Source organism: Bombus terrestris, chromosome 5 (genome assembly GCF_910591885.1).
Source record: "Bombus terrestris chromosome 5, iyBomTerr1.2, whole genome shotgun sequence".
In the NCBI taxonomy this organism is placed as follows: Eukaryota; Metazoa; Arthropoda; class Insecta; order Hymenoptera; family Apidae; genus Bombus; species Bombus terrestris.
This window is the reverse complement of record NC_063273.1, coordinates 8900810-8918839: the sequence shown is the minus strand read 5'-3', so window position 1 is coordinate 8918839 and position 18030 is coordinate 8900810. Positions and strand designations below refer to the sequence as shown.

Below are 18030 nucleotides of genomic sequence, written 5' to 3'. Positions count from 1 at the left end.
CATCGATTGATTAATTAATCAGACGAACTGGATGACCGCTTTTGTTCCGTTTCATTAGGTTCTTGCATCAGGCCACGTAATCCTTGATCCATTGTATCGAGATGGTGTTTTTTCCATCTTTATAGAGTGTTGGAGTTTCGCAAAAAGAAAGCCGAGCAAGTTCTTTGAATAATTCATGTGACGTAAGGAATTCAACATCTTTTTAAGCGATTTATTCTAGAAGCTTGGAATTATTCATTTACTGCGGTATGAGTTACGAGCGTTAGAAACGCGACGGCGAACGACGGAATTAAGTGAAATTTTCTTCGAAATTTTCTTAGAAGAAAATCCAATTTTTCTTCGGAGCTACGAAGTTTTCGAACAAACCAATATCTTTAGCAATAATTTAGAAGCGTCCGGATATTTATGGACGATGTGTCTAGGCGACGAGAGACGATCGTTAATTGGAAAAGTGGGCAAGAAGGGAAGACGTTTGGAGAACGTCTAGCGCGAACATGTCCGGCATTCAGACTGCTTACTGGAACGTGTGCAGATGTTTAAGGAAGGCTGGTTTTGCAGAAGTCGCTGCCTTGGATTGGTCTAGATGTACGTGTGCTTTGATTACTCGAAGGTACCGAGATGAAGCGGTTAAAGGTGAAAAACGGCTGACACGAATTAAAAGAAGTTTTTAAAATCATCCTAGCATTTTTAGGTCTTTAGACTCGGAAGCCTTCGAAGTTCGAAGGAAGCTTCGAGGGTTTTGGAGGCACTTTTGGATTTTTCAGAATCTGCAATTGCCGGACACAGTGCTGCTGATGACTTCGCAACTTCCGAAAGCCTTCGAGTGTCAAGATGATAGCAAAAATATGAGTCCTTCGATCGAATCGCACCAAGTACCTAGATACTTATGAACAGTAATGTACACTAATTTTCTCGTAATACTTTCAACGACCACCAGGATCTGCAATACGATCGAGCGATTCGTTATCCACAAAGGAGCATTTTAAGCGCGATTTAAAGAGAGCTGCTCGTTTGAAGCTACTCGGACTGTGAAATCGTGGCTGAAAAGGCAGCTTTTGAAGTGGCTCGCCTCAAAAAGACGATCCGTCTTCCGTCGCAAACGATGTCATCGGGACTTTTTTTCATCCCGTTCCTCTACGCAGTAAAACTCAACCGAGCTAACGAGTGACTCGCGGCCGACTAAAAGCGGAGAGAGACGATGACTCGGCGAGAACTCGCGGAACGTTGCTTTTCAACGGTCCAGGATAGGGGGCGAGCATCGAGCGTGCAAAAATCGAGCCACGTAATAAAGTACGAAGAACGATATGGTTGGACGAGGGGCAAAAGCACCGGGTTTCATTTAAAAAGTCTGTCAAGTGGCAGAGAAGTCTCGAAGGAATCGTTCACGCTCGATGAAACTGCGAGGAGGAGCAGAGAATTTGTCGATGTTCCTCGATGGACAGGGAGGACGAGTAAATTTGCCGTTTACTAACGCGGATAGATGTTCGTTATATCTTTCGGTTTATCGCGGACAATGGAATTTTTCCAAGTTGAAAAATCAAATTATTCTCTGACCGAATTTGCGAATCTTGCTTTTGATATGGCACTCGTGTTTCGCTCTACGTCAAATTTAATTCGAAGATTATACCAACTTAATTCGTTAATTAGTTAATTAGCAAATAGTTCGTTAATTAATTTAAAAATTAATTTGACCAATCTTTGGTCTCTTGGCAACGCTCTTTACGACGCTATAGTAATTTATGTAGTAATTCTTAACTTATCCGTGTATCAACACGGTCTGTTGCAAAAATAATCGAACTTCTTAATATAAATAAATCCTTCGTTATAGCAATCAATATTAGAGCAGAGTTCGTTCGAAAATCTGGTTCCGTTGCATGATAATGCACCGTGTATCAATCGTACGGCGGCTGTAACTTCTTCTCTTGAGAAAAAAAACAAATTAGAATGTTGCTCCATCCACCAGTTCGCCAGATTTAGCACCGTGCAATTATTGTTTATCTTCGCGGCCTTAAATAACAACTAAGGGGAGATGTTACGACAACATTGGAGACATGCGGAAGGCTGTGACAAGCATCCTGAAAGTGGCAAGAATTCCACAAAAGGACGTGCAACGATTATATGACGCATTAGTTAGTCGTTGAAAAATCATTATATCGCCGCAGGAGGAATGCGTGTTGAATAAAATAAAACATTTTCTTCAAATCAATGCATTTGTCTTATTATCTTTAAAAAGATCGGTTATTTTTTTTGGACAGACCGCATATACGGTACGAGCGACCGGACGATGATTCTACATCATTGACCGACGAATAAGTCGAGAAAGGAAGAATAACGTTTCTTCGTTTAAGGCTTGGTTTTCGACAAAAATGAAAATCCATCAGGTATCCGTGTATTAACCGCAAGTTTCGCGTTATAACATTTCTATTTCAGCTCGTGTCCGTATTATTAAACACGGACAATGTCGCGATTTTTTTCCTGATTAAAGAAATAATTCTTAAAAAATGCCAACTTTATCCTTATTTACAAAACTATTGGAATTAAATACAGAATAAAGGAAAGTAGTAGCCAATATCGGAATATAACAGGAATAAATAAAGAGGAAAGAGTAACGACGTACTAGATAGGCCAATTTACAATAACAAACTCGAGTAATTTTCTACCTAAATATTGCAAGCTCTCAAAAATTGAAAAATCTCCTGCTATCCTAAAATCTTCAAGATTCCTAAAGATTAAGAATAACAACTTCGACTTTTGTATCATTGTAATCCCCAAAATATCCGAATCTCTTTAGATTCACGTCGATTCCCCTTGTGTTCAATACTCATCGAATACCATTCACATCGACCGTATTTCGGTCGTGGGAGTGCATCGACGACAGATAAGGGGTCCAGCCGTATTACTAACATTAATCGATGAGCGATGTGAAGGGCACGGCAAACGTACGACATAAGCCAGAGCTCTAATCGGTACGGAGCAACGACGATTACACCAGGATGCACGGATTATAGGGCAATCATGGTCGTTTCAGTACCGTTGCCAGGGATAATGGAGAGACCAGCGGATCGAACGCGAGAGAGCTCATGAGAACTTTCTATAACGGTTCGAGTCACTCGATCTCTCTGTTGCCTACGTGTTTATGTAACCACTTACGTGCTCGTTATATGCAGAGTATGTCTGTTGATATTAAATTGCTATCTCAAAGCATCCTATGTTGCAGTCGAGTAGTTGTAAATCGACCAACGATTCGGATTTTTCGATCTAGCGATAGGATCCGAAGCTTCGAAGTTTAGAAAGTCTCGAAACTCCTTGAACCTAACACGATGTTATAATTCTAATCCACTAAGAGTCAATACCCCCTTAACGCGGTGTTTAGTTTGCAGCTTTCTTTCAATCGATTCACATCGTCAGATTCAACATTTTTAACATTGTCACTATGAAAGAAAATTTCAAGAATTTGCTCGATACCCTTTTCGCCATTGTGTATCTTCCACATAAACTTCTCGATTTTATTAAACTTAAGGCAGTTGACGCATTTCCCTCGACTGTTAACGGATTAGGTAAATTGTTGCTTCGAAGAATCGCGCACATTTTGCTTTCGAATGGTCGCGAATCGAGCAGCGAGATCAGATTCTTCAAGGGCTACGGAGCGATATTACTATCGTTTAACGTTGGTTTCTCTTTTCAGAGAATATAATGTGAGCAAGATAATCTCGAGAAAGGTATTACACGAGCAGCGACGCGAATCGTTGATAGATTCGAAGAAATCCGGATCGCTTTTTCCTTGAAGAGATTATAGAGATCTATATAGAGCGACACCGTGCATCCTGTATATAAGATAATCGCCGAGGAAAGGAAATTAGAAGGGAAACTATACCGAGAAGCAATCATGCCTCTCCATTTGCGAGTATGCTAGCGCGTATGTCCGAACGTTCCGGAGAATGAAAGTTTGCTCTTTCACCAATCTCCATGAATTTGAATTTTACGAGACACGATTGGCATACGTGTATGGAATAAATTTCAATTCTATCGCTAGCCCGCGTTAAAATTGCGAACAGATGTGTAATTACGTAAACGAATCGTTCAACTAATTCCCGAGACCCTAATCACTGAATGTAACCAAATATTTATACGGTACAGTCATAGAGAGTACTCTGTATGTTTCTAAGACACAATCTATCGAAACAAGAAAGCGGTACAAAGGCAAACAAGTGAACCATATACGATACGTAGCGTGATCGTTTCAAAATAAATTGAAAGTTGTTACAAAATAATAAAAAATCATCGTCTATTAAAAAATAAAAATCAAGATATCGCGATTAAATGCGATTTAATTTCACACGTACGATACAATCGAGGCCAGAAAAAGTTGGTCAAAAGTGGATCATCTGTCTGTAATAAGCAATACTGTTGTCATAATGATCAAGATACTTTAGTAATATCAAAGTCAAAGGTACTAAGATTAAATACGATTTAATCTCAATTTTAAATTCGACCACGGATACTGAAGAGGATCCAAGGTGCATTATCTATCGACACGTCTGATCTAATACTGAATTCTTTCGTCAGAATCGCTTTCATAAGAATCGTGGCGATTACCACGTTAACTCTTTCTCTCCCTCCCCTGTCCCCGTGAAATGTCGTATCGATTACCAGCAACGCGCGTGTATGTACGCGTTCGTCGAGAAAGTGAGCGTCGATTTGCGAAAGGCGTATGTGCACGCTCAAGAAAGCATAAGCGTGTCATTATGCAACCAGAGTCCAAGTGCTTGGGTAATTTAGCGTGCGTACACACCGACCCGCGTTTCGTTCAACCTGCCTCATGCTCGTTTCACCGAGCCAACCTTGCGTTACCAATAAACGCTATATATTCGCGCCAAAAACCTCGGCCAACGAAATCGCAAGTAAATTTATTCTACGAGCTTTCAAAATTATCTCTCCTTAGTGTTCCATGGCTAGCAATCTCGAAGAGCGTATTATTATTATTCGTGAAAAGCGATTTAATCGTATTATCGACTCATCCCCGAAGACTCGTTTGTTGTCATATTTTTTTTTTTTAATAACAGAACTCCTTTTAGGTGGGTGAGAATTTTATGTCATGGAAGAAGAGATCACTATAGGTAGTGGCAGAAGCTTTGGTATTTTTTAAGTTCCGCGTCCTTTCTTTCAACTTTGCAAATTATTATATTTCAGAGATCGTTGAAAATGAATAATAAAACATGATTTGATTTGATAATCGTAATTTGATACGAATAATAAAACACATTTGACTGTTACTATCGTAGTGAACCTTGTCAGGTTAAATAGAGTTTTATCGAAATGTAGATAGACAAATAGATTTATCGCAAGAATGTAAACAAATTCGAGGGAAATTATCATAACACAGAAGGCTTCTGTTACCTTTTTCCTGCCCATATTTCTCTTCCCTCAATGTTGAAAATATGTTACCAAGTGTTAATAAAAGTTCTTTGAATGTTTATCTTCTAAACATCTGTTCGTCATTCGATCAAGTTCTCTAACAGCATTTCTAGATTCGGTAAATTCTTATATCAAATAAAATATGCAAATTCGAAGATTACGATGATAGTGGCGTTACATAGTTAGATAATCTAAAATCATCGATCACACGAACAACGAAGAACGTGGAAATGACAACAGCGAACGATTAAACATTAGGAAGTGTTTCACGCGCAATAAATTTCTTGTCTATATAAATATATAGACAATATTTCACTAGGTATAAAGATAAGAAAAGAACATACGCGAGCTGTAACGGTTTGATAATTGAAGATGAACGAGAATTTCCTGATATTTGCTGGTAAACTATGTGATGAATCATGCTCGACGACTCGTTGAGGTACGTGAATTTCATCAAATGTGCTGGCCAATAATTCTTCTGCGCTTTGATCTATGAACCGTGTTCATAGTTAAGTAAAAGTATCTTATTGTAGACGCTTGAAGAGGAGGAGAGGAGATTCTTGTGTAACAACAATAAGAGCAACAGATTTCTATGATTTTTTTTAGACTAACTACTAATTATGTGGGACTAGATCTTTTTCAGATGTATTCACGATCTTGAAGTACAAATGTAATTTTAATTTCAACTCTGCTCGTCATTTATTAACTTTTTAAACGATAACAGAGAAACCGATAAATCATTTTCTGACAGAAAAGCTCGTTCACTTTGTTCGAAATTTCTCCAAGAACCGGAGATGGCATTTTTATTTGATTATTTACTTATAATATCTGTTTAAACAGTATAAACTCAATTTATCCGCTGGAAAAGGTCAATTTTTCTTTTAAATACATTAGAACTTTCCAATCTTTTGTGTTTTTTTTTTTCAATAATAGATATCAGCGTAAATTATAAAAAAATTTCTCAACTTCTGCATTTTGATGACCGTGACAGATGCTACACTGCACGTCAACAATGGTTACATTGTCAAAAACGGTCACAAGACCTGTACGTTATACGATAAACAACAATAAAAAAATTAGATTCGTACTTTAGACTGTCTATTTTCATCGCAAAATGTCTAATCTCACACGATCAGTAGTTGTTTTAAAAAAGATTTGTAAAAGTCACTTGGTTTTATTGTCGTCAACACGAGAATCTCTTCTTAAATTTATGATTAGAAATCCAAGTAGCAGGTTAACTCGTCTTCTTTCATTTTTAAGACGAAATGTACAAAATGAGTTTATTCGTAATCCAACGCGTTTTAGGCAAATCTGATTGATATACGTTTGATTATTTTCGTTGATCTACCCTTGGAAATTTAGGCCAACTTATCTCTGATAACTTTTTCGCACGACAAAACATTCTAATATTTCGAAGAATTGCTTATCTCCTTGATATGTCATGGAAAAGTATGTTTGGCAACGTCTGCTCGAATGATTCAGAAATATAATCTTAATTTCTGCATAAAGATCTAACTTTTATCAAAATGATTACAAAATACACAATTTTCACATAAAGAAACTAAATGAAACAATAGTTAAAATTAGATGTTCCTGAATAAAAGATGCGATTTTCACGAACACAGTTTTAGACAATTAATCTTCGAGCAAAGAGAATAGATATAATATAATGCTTAAAATTTGGAGTATGTGATTTATGCGAATTCAGAGCAGTGTGTAAATAACGCGTATGGAATGAATCGATCAGAACTTCGCGCATGAATCAAATGCATCGATTCGATCGATAGCAGATATTTATGCATTCTCGAGCAGAGGTTACGTTGCTTTTCCTTGACTTTCAATCGTTTCCATTCGTCTTGCATAGAGGAACGAATTACTCACAGTGTAGGGGATGATGTTGAAGTTTAACCTTGTTGACGAGCCATCCTCGCTTTCGCTGTCTGTATCTGAAAAAAACAGATCGAGAATCGTGAGTATCATTTCAAATTAATCTCGGCTGTCACGTTAGTCAAGATACAATAAAAATCATTCGATCGTAAATTACAATTCAGAGGGAAAATTTTATTACGCTAGACTCGAAGCTAAAATACAAATTGCTTGGAATTAATTAATCATTTGAGAAGACATGGTGCTCGCTCAGGAGACGCCCATAATATTTTATAACTTTGTATCACGAGCCACTCAAAAGTCGAATCTCTGTTTTCTACCAATTTTCTAATTCCGCCTAATTCTCGGTTCGCGATTAATTTCTGACCTTTTTGAAGGTATACGTCGATGTGAAGATCAGAAAATACAGAATATAAGAGAAGAGAAGAACACAATCAATGTCCGACTAGAACAAAGAACTGTGATTAATCATGTTTCCCCATTTAATTGCAAACAATTTTTACTATGTCATTGTAGACACGTTTATGATAATTCTAAAGTTTCGACAAATACTAACGAATTCCTAAAATACGCAAGATAATAAATGTTGAAAATAAAGAAGCGAATTGAAACAATTATTCATTCGCTCATGGACAGACTGCGGACATTTACAGAAATTCATAATTTTCTGAAGAATAATATACGGTGTAACAAATAAACGTATAAAAATTCGCGGTCTAGTGGCAAACCTAAGATGCACGAAATCAACAGTATTATGGCATTATGACATGCCTGTGCGAGCATTCTATACAGGCGTTGAAATCACCGACAGCGTCAAACTTCCAATCACGTATCCAACGTGTCGGAAACTCGAGGAAACGTTCTAGCTACGTAGACGCGGCTGAAGACGGGCGATTCAAGGAACAATAGCGACTTAATTTTCTAATTCGCCGTATGGCAGAGCTTTGTGACGGTAAACAGGCGACACGGGCGCGCGACGATAAGCGAGCGGCCATAATATTCGGGGAATAATCAGGCAAATACGTTTGATCGTTGTTAATTTAGATTGTTGCAGCGCAGACGCGTACCTAGGAATCAAGGGATATCAGATTTTATCCGAAAAAATCAATGAAGCGTGTTCCCATCGTAAGAATCGCGATAAAGTGGCAATTTATGAAGATGTCGTAGCGCAATCATATCGATTTCAATCAGCTGCGTGTGGCAATTTTTGTTCGAAAAAGGAAATCGGAAAGATAACCGCGTGTCGCGAGGAAAATGATCGCTATCCGTGTAAATGTCCGACTATGCGCACAAAGACATTTTCCATCTCGCTGCTCTCACTTCTTCGCTTCGTTTCTGAATTAAACGGAGATCGATAGAAATATTCAGCCGGCACTTAACATCAAAACTACCACACCAGTCAAATTGACTGGTTTTGCAATTTTATTTTCAAATTCCTGCTCCATGTTATATTTTTTCCGCAATGATTTAATGACTTTCGTAACGATAATTAAAAGAATAATATAATGACCCGAAATAATTTTGTATCGAGGCTACTTATACCAATATCGGTCAAAATGACTGGTACTTATCAAAGTATAAAAGGCTTCTGTAATCTATTTATCGAACCCCAATTAACAAGTTTCCTCATTTTGTACAACTTCCCACACGTTTTTACAATTTCTACTGCGTATCATTTAATATGATGATATCAGTTATCAGGAAAATTCCGGATCGATCGCTAGATCGCTAGATGCTAACACTAGAAATACCACAGCAGTCGAAATGACTGGTTCTACAAGTTTATAAATGTGTCAATCGTCGTCTAGAGATCATGGTCCCAGATAGATAAATAATATCAAAAATATACTACATAACATGGAATTCCTTCTGTAAGAAAGTATTCTATTATTACGTATTTTTTTTAAAGACCAGTTATTTTGACTGGTTTTGATAGAAATAGCTTCGTCTTAACTATCGGTAGTTCTAGTGTTAAATTCTACCATCTCTGGTATTTCAATATTCGAACAACTTTGCCTTCGAGTTTAAAAATTCAATGTATCGTTTGGAAACACGGCAAGTAGATATCTTAATGGTTGTCCAGCGATATTTACGGAATAATCAATCAACGATCGTAAGAAAATTTTTAAATAGTTTGCGTCTTCGCAGCGAAACGTTTTGGGATAAAAAAGAAAAAGATTATGTGTCTACGAATCTATTAAAATATTTAGTAGCCTTCGTTGCTTTATTTGTCTCTTCGCCAGTGAAAACGACAAGGAAACAAAAATTCTCACGTTACAGATACAGACACGAAGAATTGTTACATTCATAGAATTGCATTTTCAGTCGATCGAACATGATACTTTGGTATTATTGCAGGCATTATTATTAGGGTTAGCTTCTCTTCATGAGAAACGGTGCACCTTTTGATAAAAGGTCACTGAAACGCAATCCCGCAGCCAGCCACTTGAGCGATTATACTTTATTAAAGAAATATTTGAAAAGACATCGGTCGTGACGGCGCGCGCTTCTTCAATGACTCGTTATAATTTGCCTTTTATTTAGAGCCGTGGAAATCCTTTCATTATTTTGCTTTGGAACCTGGTCGGTCGACTTTCTACAGCCGCGGAGTACGTGCGTTAACTCGTCGTGTATTATTAACATGCTGATTTCATCTTTGTTCAAGTTATTAACACGCTGCTTACTAATTTCCTTTGACTCAGCAAGAATTTAACTCGGCCGTTCGATTCCGAGGAATTTATTTTCTGCAAATTGGAAATTACAAACGAGGAGCAGCGTAATGAGTAACATTTCTTTACAGTGAAACAATTTCGAAATTCGGTACGTTGCCGATCGGTATCGTGTTAATAAAATTGCCACTTTATTTAGTTTCACAGCTGAATATGTTCTTTTCATGTATATTACATATATTTAAGAACAAGAGAGAATTTTATTATACTTGATACGATTTTCGAAATATTATTGTCGATGGGATAAGACGATAGTGGTCTCGCGGCAATTCCTCGTAGATACGAAGAATATAAAACTTACGATCCCTTTATACGCGATTGTCGCCACAAATGCAAATGACGGAAGTTACCTGGCGGGAATGCAGGTTTAAACGCAAGTTGCAATTAAATTAATCACTAAGCGCGACGTCTCCGTTACACGCCGCTAATAAAAAAGATAAATGGCCGCTTACACGAGCGTAATAAAAATAACGGGAATTATCTTGGTATTTTTTGTTCGGAGTTTGAACGATGAGCCGCCTCCGTGTTCCTTTTCTCCGCGGTGGTCTAAGTTTCTTTCCATTCAAATGGCATTTAAACCTCTACAGAGACCAAGTTATTATAATAAAAGAGAGAAGAGAATTATTTTGTATCCTCTAGAAAAAAGGATTTCTGATTGTTGTATCTTCCACTTAAACCGCAATTAGACTATTTTTCTTTCTTTTTTAAATTTTATTTAATGAAATTGAATTTTGATTTATTGAAACTTAAAGAAAAGAAGATATCTACGATATTGTAATAAACTACCGTGTCTGTACCATAATGAGTTAATTTGTTGCCGTTAAGAGGAAATATAGCCAAAATTAAGTATACTCGTTTCTCGACATTTTCAAAAAGATTAATGCCAGGAGGAGAAGTTGCCAGGACGACACTTTCATAATCGATTACTTTATTCGAGCGTTAAACTGTCCGAGTTATGGCTGTGCCACTTCTCCAATGACGTTTAAACGTTTCAAAGACGCTCGTTCACGTAATCGATTTCTATCGTTGTCTACAGCTTCGTTTCGCGTCTTTCGAATCTATTTTACCGTAAAAGATACGATCGTTTAGCCATGAAAGTCGATCGAAATATCTGTTAGACTTGGTACAAGGGCAATACCTGTGCTTTCCAAGGAACTGTGTTCAAAACTCTTGTAGGTGGATGTCGGGGAATCGCCATTCGCGGAGAAGTACACGACATAGTCGCGAAATTCCTTCTCGTATATGTAAATCTTGCTTGAATCGTAGTCCAAGAACTCGAACGACGAGTTCGACGTGCTCGAACAGTCACTTTCCATTATTCTCTCCGATCATAAATCAGCTGACATCCAATTGAAAACTACCATAGTCTGTTCGCTATACTACTATTCCACATTGTGGACACATTCAGTTCATAATTATATATTCGCGCGAATTGGAAAATAGGGCAGAGATGGAATAAACTGGACATTTCTGCTTCGAACTAGATATAACAAAAGCCGAAAGATCATTCTGCTTCTAACATCGATGATATCGATGATAATCAGAAGGTTGGCTGTAAGGTATAACTGCACGTGATACTAACAAATTTGCCTGTCTTATCTTTTGCTTTTTAAAACAACTGAATTTTGTCCCTTTTTACATCAAAATAATTACGACAAAATTTACATGAAATTTACATGTATTTAAAAGGCAAAAATAATTATCATATTAAAGAACAAAAAATAATCGATCAACGATAAAATATAATTCTTAAATCAGACAAAATTAATGAGAAAATTAATATTAATTCATAGTAAAACTAAAAATTCTATGGAAGAGCTTATAATAGTAAACAATCATGATTAACATAAATAATAAATTAATAAACTTTGTTGTGTTCCTTTGCCACAAATATGGCATCTCGTATTACGTACCATTCTTGAATAAACTTGAAAAGCTTGTTCTGACGTAACGTTAAAGAAGCCAGTCGCTAATAATACTCCGCAAAAAGTTTGGACAAGCTACCAAAAATTTTATTTTCAATATAGAAAAAACTCGCGTGTCAGTATTACAACGTTAGTGAAATAACAACGACGCGAGGAAGCGATTGCACGTGTATGGATAACGTTACAAAATAAAGAAACCATCGATGCCAGCAGATCTTTCGTCTTTATGTTTATAATGATGTAATACTTGCAATGTCCATGTTAAACCACCTCTTCCCTATAGTCAACCAACTTATAAATTACATAATAATACTTAACAGTAATAATTACTTTACTATTAATCATATTCCGATTCTTAACCCATTTGCATCCAAGCGCTGCGACTGTCTTCCATCACCAAGCGCGGATTATTACGCGCGCTGCGACTACTTTTTATTTCAGTCGCTAAATATTCTTCAGATGTGAGAGATCACGTTTGACAGCATCTCGTCTATATCAGTTTATTATTTTCTAAACAAGTCTTACTTTTGTTGCGAAAATCTTTTTAACTGCCGCTATGAGCAAGTACTGTTAATCCTAATTAAATTTAACAAATTCAAATTTTATAATGTAAACTAAAATTTAATTGCCCAATGGATTTTGACGATCTTGATGATTCGGATCAAAGTATACAAATAGGACATACTCGAAAACGTATCCGTAGGATCTCATCAAGTGAAGACAGCAAAGTTGATCAGTGCGGCAGTTTTAAATTCTAAATAATTTTTTTCTAAATAAATAATTTTTACTTTTTCCCTCTGTTATAAAGAATGTAAGATGCGATGTTTGCGAAGTAACATTGTCTACCAATTGTTTTGGACAATAAATTTCCGATAAATTTACTGCACCTACGACCAACCGCGTGCGGTGATAGGGACCAGTCGTCAATTGAACTTCGCTGATGCCTTCAGCTGTCGTCTTAGAAGTAGGGCCATGATGCAAATGGTTAATACTCGAATATGATCAAATAGTATCGTTGGGTTATAGATAGTCGCCAATTTATTATACCACTTTATGTTAGATTACTAAAATTTGCTTAATTTTATCTCGTATTTGAAATTCTTTGCGATAGTAATTGCCAACAAATATTAGATCAAATAAAAAATTCCCAAATTAAGTAATCTAGTCCAAAATTGTTATGGTGCCTAATGACCCAATGAATTAAATTTCTACGTTTCGATGTTGCTGAGTGTTAAGGAGTTAAACTGCATGTCATTAATAAAATACACAAAAAAGAATAATTTTGGAGTTTGATACGATTTGGAGGAATTGCAACGTTTAATAGTGAGAAATGTACAGGTCTCTCGACTTCAAACTTTTAACGACGTCGACGTTAATTTTAACGGATCCTGGTCGTAAATCGTGTACAGTTAGAACATTGAAAATTTAGGTTTACAACATGTGCTGTATTAGCATACAGCGTGCATGAAAGAGTGAAAGACAAATGAGAGAAACACGTACAGCACCTGCGAAGGCAATTACACTGTGACTTGATCGATGGCACTTCGTTAACCTATATAAGAAATGGCGCCAGGACTTTAGAAGAACAGTCGACCAACGATTTTACGTTGTGTATTTAAAAGAAACCTTGTACAATTCTTGCAACGAGTCGAATTGGTAGATATAAATACAACATTCGTTGTGAAATATTACAATTGCGATGAATGTGGCGAACATGTATTCTGAAAATTTTACGGCTTTGTTTGAACGTGTTATAAAATTAATTTACCCCTTAAAGTCATTTTACTTACACAATTGAGGTAATATTGTTAGCAAAATCTTATATGTTGCTACAAGTCACCAACCAGTGCTAATAAACTCTCTTGCATAATACAGTAATAAGTTTGACGATAAAACGAGTAATTTTACGTCAATTTTATAAATTACGAGCGATTTAATTATCATAGTCGATGTAAAATAGTAAGATTGTCCAACAGCAAATCTGCTACAGTTTGTAATTTATTTACTCACATATATATTTATTTTCTAGAGCCTCGTGTATTATGAAATTTTCTTGCCAGCACGAGACACGTAATTTCCTCATAGCGAGAACATTTTATAAATTTTCAAATTTTCCTATTACAATACTTAATAAATAAACTTTCCTGTTAAATAACTTTCTAATTTTATTATAATTCGTACGAAACAAGGAAACTACGAAAGCGATATTTACAAAATCCTTAAATCTCAGAACTCATGATCTTCACACGAGCCCCCGATAATAAAATTTATCAATCGTTTCGTGGCAATAATTTACAATATCTCTCGAGTAAAGGACAATTAGAGAATTCCAGAGCATCGGAAGTGTACTTTCGCGAGTTATGTCTCGCAACGAATGTGTACATCCAAGGCTAAGAAAGTTAGATTCGAGCGAGTTGAACGAACAATTACTTTCAAGCGGGAAAGTGTACAGTTGCCTCTGCAATAAAGGGACTTGTTCGAAATGCTGACGGAGGACAAAGAAAACCGGATTCGGAAACATTCTTTCGTCAAATGGCCTTGCTCTTTCCTTGCACAAGTTGGTAATAGTCCATTGCTGAAGTCGAAGTTATTCGGCTATTCAAACAGTGCATGTCGTAATTAATCTTCGAATCGTTAGGCAAATTCAAGTTTGTAAGTGTAACATTAAGAAAACGGGGGAAAAATTCTTTCAAGTATCGCTCTTAGGCTACAAAGTGAAAACTCGATCTTGTCAGAAACTTACGCATAGTAACGTATATTGGTAGCTACGATAGTTTAGATAATTCTGGTTCTACTAACAAGGGAGGATCCACAAAATTATGAAATTCAACAAATTATGAAACTTTGAGCACAGTCGCTTCCATTAATATTCGAACAGTCTTCAGAGCAGAATTACTTCTTCGAAATTGCGCCAAACGACCTCGCTTTTTTGAGACATCGCAAGGATTAGTTTACTAGATGGCGCGTAAAATAGATCTCGAGGAAATTGCGATTGGTCAGAATTGCGAAAAAGATAGCAAGAGTCACTTTTTACAACATTTTTATCCGAGCCTGTAACGAGAATTTAAATGCTACGTTCTGTAGATCTACGTCAGTTGCATGCACGTTGAAAATTTCATCGAAATCGATTAACGTTGCTGCGAGCTACAAACGGTACAAACCGATGAAAAATCGCAGTTTTTCGCGACTTTTCACCTGTAATAAATTGTAACAAACCTTGCTCTGCATCGATCGATTTCGATGAAACTTTCAGCGTGTACGTGGACCAACACGAATCCACAAGACGTGGTGTTTAAATTCTCATTACGGGCTCAGGTAAAACAGTCAGGTAAAAAGTGAGATTGTTCCTATCTTTTTCGCAATCCTGACCGTAATGCGAAGTTTTTTCGAAACTTCCTCTTACAGTTCATCCAGAAAACGAATTCTTCTAACTTTTCAAAACAAAAGCTCCACGTTTAACACTTTGACTGCCACGTTGGTCATATATGACCGGCCACGGTTTCTCCTGTGACGCCACGGTGGTCATTGGTGACCGGAGCGCTTGAACTTCTTACAATTGTAAAAACTGAATGAAAATTGGCAGATGGGGCATTTTTAATATAATCGATAAATACAAGATACCTTGAAATAAAAAGTGCCCCACTGAACAATTAAACATTTTTATTAGAACATCAATAAAAGAAAAATGAGAACAAATCTTGCATCTAACGGTGCACTGTGTTGGCATCCATATCTTTGAGGGCTAATCTACGAATATTATTATAAACACATCTTAGAAAATAATCGTAAATGCTGCTTTATGATCATATAATTGAAGTTAAAAGTGTGCACATACTTTACTGTTATATATAGAATGGGCAAATATTGTTTACTAATATCTTCTACACGTTTCAACAATATATTCTGCGGGTTTTAGTTACAACGAAATAACGAATGCGAATGGTTTGTTAAAATAAACGTAGCCTTGTTATAATATGTCGCTATCAACTGTTACTAAGGCGCCACGATGGTCACCGGTGGCCACCAATAAGGTAAACGGTCCATTGAAGGAGAATGTTGTCTTACATCATCAATTTATTATTATTTTGCCATTATCTGCTTTGAATAATAAAAATTCTTCCGTGGCGTCCTGAGCGAAACATGTGGTTTCGGCGTGGCAGTCAAAATGTTAAAAAGTTATTCCCCTTTCAAGAGTATTAATGAGAATATTAATGAAAATTACCGTACGTATTACACAACTTCTTTTACTAATCTTTCGAACAAATTGACTAAAAGTTTGAAACTGACCCTTGAAAATTCGGCTATTTTCCGACAAATGTTACGCCTTTTAAGCATAGCTATCGTTGGTTAAGAATTTCCACAGTAAGCAAAAAATTGCGTAATACATACCTATACATCCTCTACGTATGCCAAAGTTTCATGATTGTTTGAATTTTCGAGTTGGGAATCTTCTCTTGTATATACATAATTTTGTTTAGTCTACGTGTTTCGCTAACGGTAGATATCCAGTTTAACAAACGCTAAACAAGGTACATATCGATATCCCTAGAAACTTATATTTCCGTATTTACTAAATGAAATCTTATCGGCGCCTGATATATACTCCATCGATTATCCTCATACTAAAAAGTGAATAGACCGATAAGATATAGATTTAGATATCCGTTGGTACTTGAATATTCCAGTAAATTTGAGAATTCGAATGATCGAAGGTAAAAGAAAACGAATGTTCCGACGGGAATGCGAAACGGAATACCAGTGACAGTGACTTTCTAGCACAAGCAGTGCTCGTGTTTCGTGTAGGTCAGTCTTGGGGGCTCCGGCCGACATTGACTCGCTCTTAGGATGCTTCTCGAGTCTTGACGGGACGAATAAATATCTAGGAAACTGGGGAACAAGCTGTACGAATGCAATCACCAGGTCCAAAATTCGAACGAATCGATTGCAGCGAGCTGCAATTACGTACCTTGTATCTCCCTGGTTACCACAAATGGTACTTAACATTTTCCAGCTTCTCGTACTACATCATTGATAACAATTAATATTCTTCGAGATTATAACTGAAAAATCGATAAATTTATATTTCGAAAAAATATAAAGGCGTGGATTTAGAATTCACATGGAAATATTTATGGATCGTTGCTTGTGAGGAAGAAATATCAAAAAATAACAATTTCAAGTATTTATTGCATTTACTGGTCTGTAATTTTCTTAATTGAAAAGCCGAAGCGATGAAAGTTTCGAAATCTGGAAAACGTCCAAGAATCGTTACTTGCGAAGAAGAAACATTGTAAATTGATAAAATCGAGATACATAGTGGAAGAGTGACCAGATAAAAGTTGAAAGGAAAAGAAAGAAAAGAAAAGAAAATATCGAGGGTAAGAATAATCGAAGAATTTCAATAGTTTCATTTTTATTTACAAAATCTTGCTCCGTGCAATGATAATTGCACAACTGTATTATCTATTTTTGTAAGTGTTAATGAATATTCATCAACGACTCATAAGCCTGCTGTCTTTAATCTCTTCTTAATGAGTTCAGAAATAAGTATCTATCAACATAGCTGACTCAACTCTCTCGTGTTTCTCTTCTTTGGTTACAAAACTGCGCCGCAGAAAAAAATGCACGAGAAATCAAGAAGTGACGAGAAGAAGAAGAAGAAGAAGAAGAAGGAAATGGAACATTAACCGCGGAACAATTTATCAGCATATTGATATTTCTTGCGTCACATTTGCTAATAGAAAACTGTTATTTTTCTCAGATGCTAACACGAAGATAATTAGAAGCAATACTAATCCCTAAGAGGAACACAACAATATTCCACGAGATAACGTATAATATACCATTTGTGTTCTTTTATTAAGGTTAAGAAAATCGTTCGGGTTAGAACCGATTCGTCTTACATATTGACAAGTATTATGATTTCGATATCTGCATAACTGTTCGCAACTTAAATATCCCTAGAGAAATTTTATAAATCACAGGTTTCAAATTACAATCGCTGCAAAATTCTTCTTGAGAGGAAGATGACAAGATCGATAATAAAATAATTAAAGTTCCACAAACACGATTGT

At 36.4% G+C, this 18030-nt stretch overlaps 1 protein-coding gene across 10 annotated transcripts in view; it reads right to left on the bottom strand.

Moving 5' to 3' along the window:
- LOC100646293 (TLD domain-containing protein 2) overlaps positions 1-18030 on the bottom strand; it is a 294489-nt gene that overhangs the window by 56216 nt on the left and 220243 nt on the right. For all 10 annotated transcript variants that reach the window (XM_048405837.1, XM_048405838.1, XM_048405836.1 and 7 more), the window contains one exon: positions 7297-7361. In XM_048405837.1, the coding sequence (XP_048261794.1) occupies positions 7297-7361 (65 nt within the window). The remainder of the gene's footprint in view (positions 1-7296; positions 7362-18030) is intronic.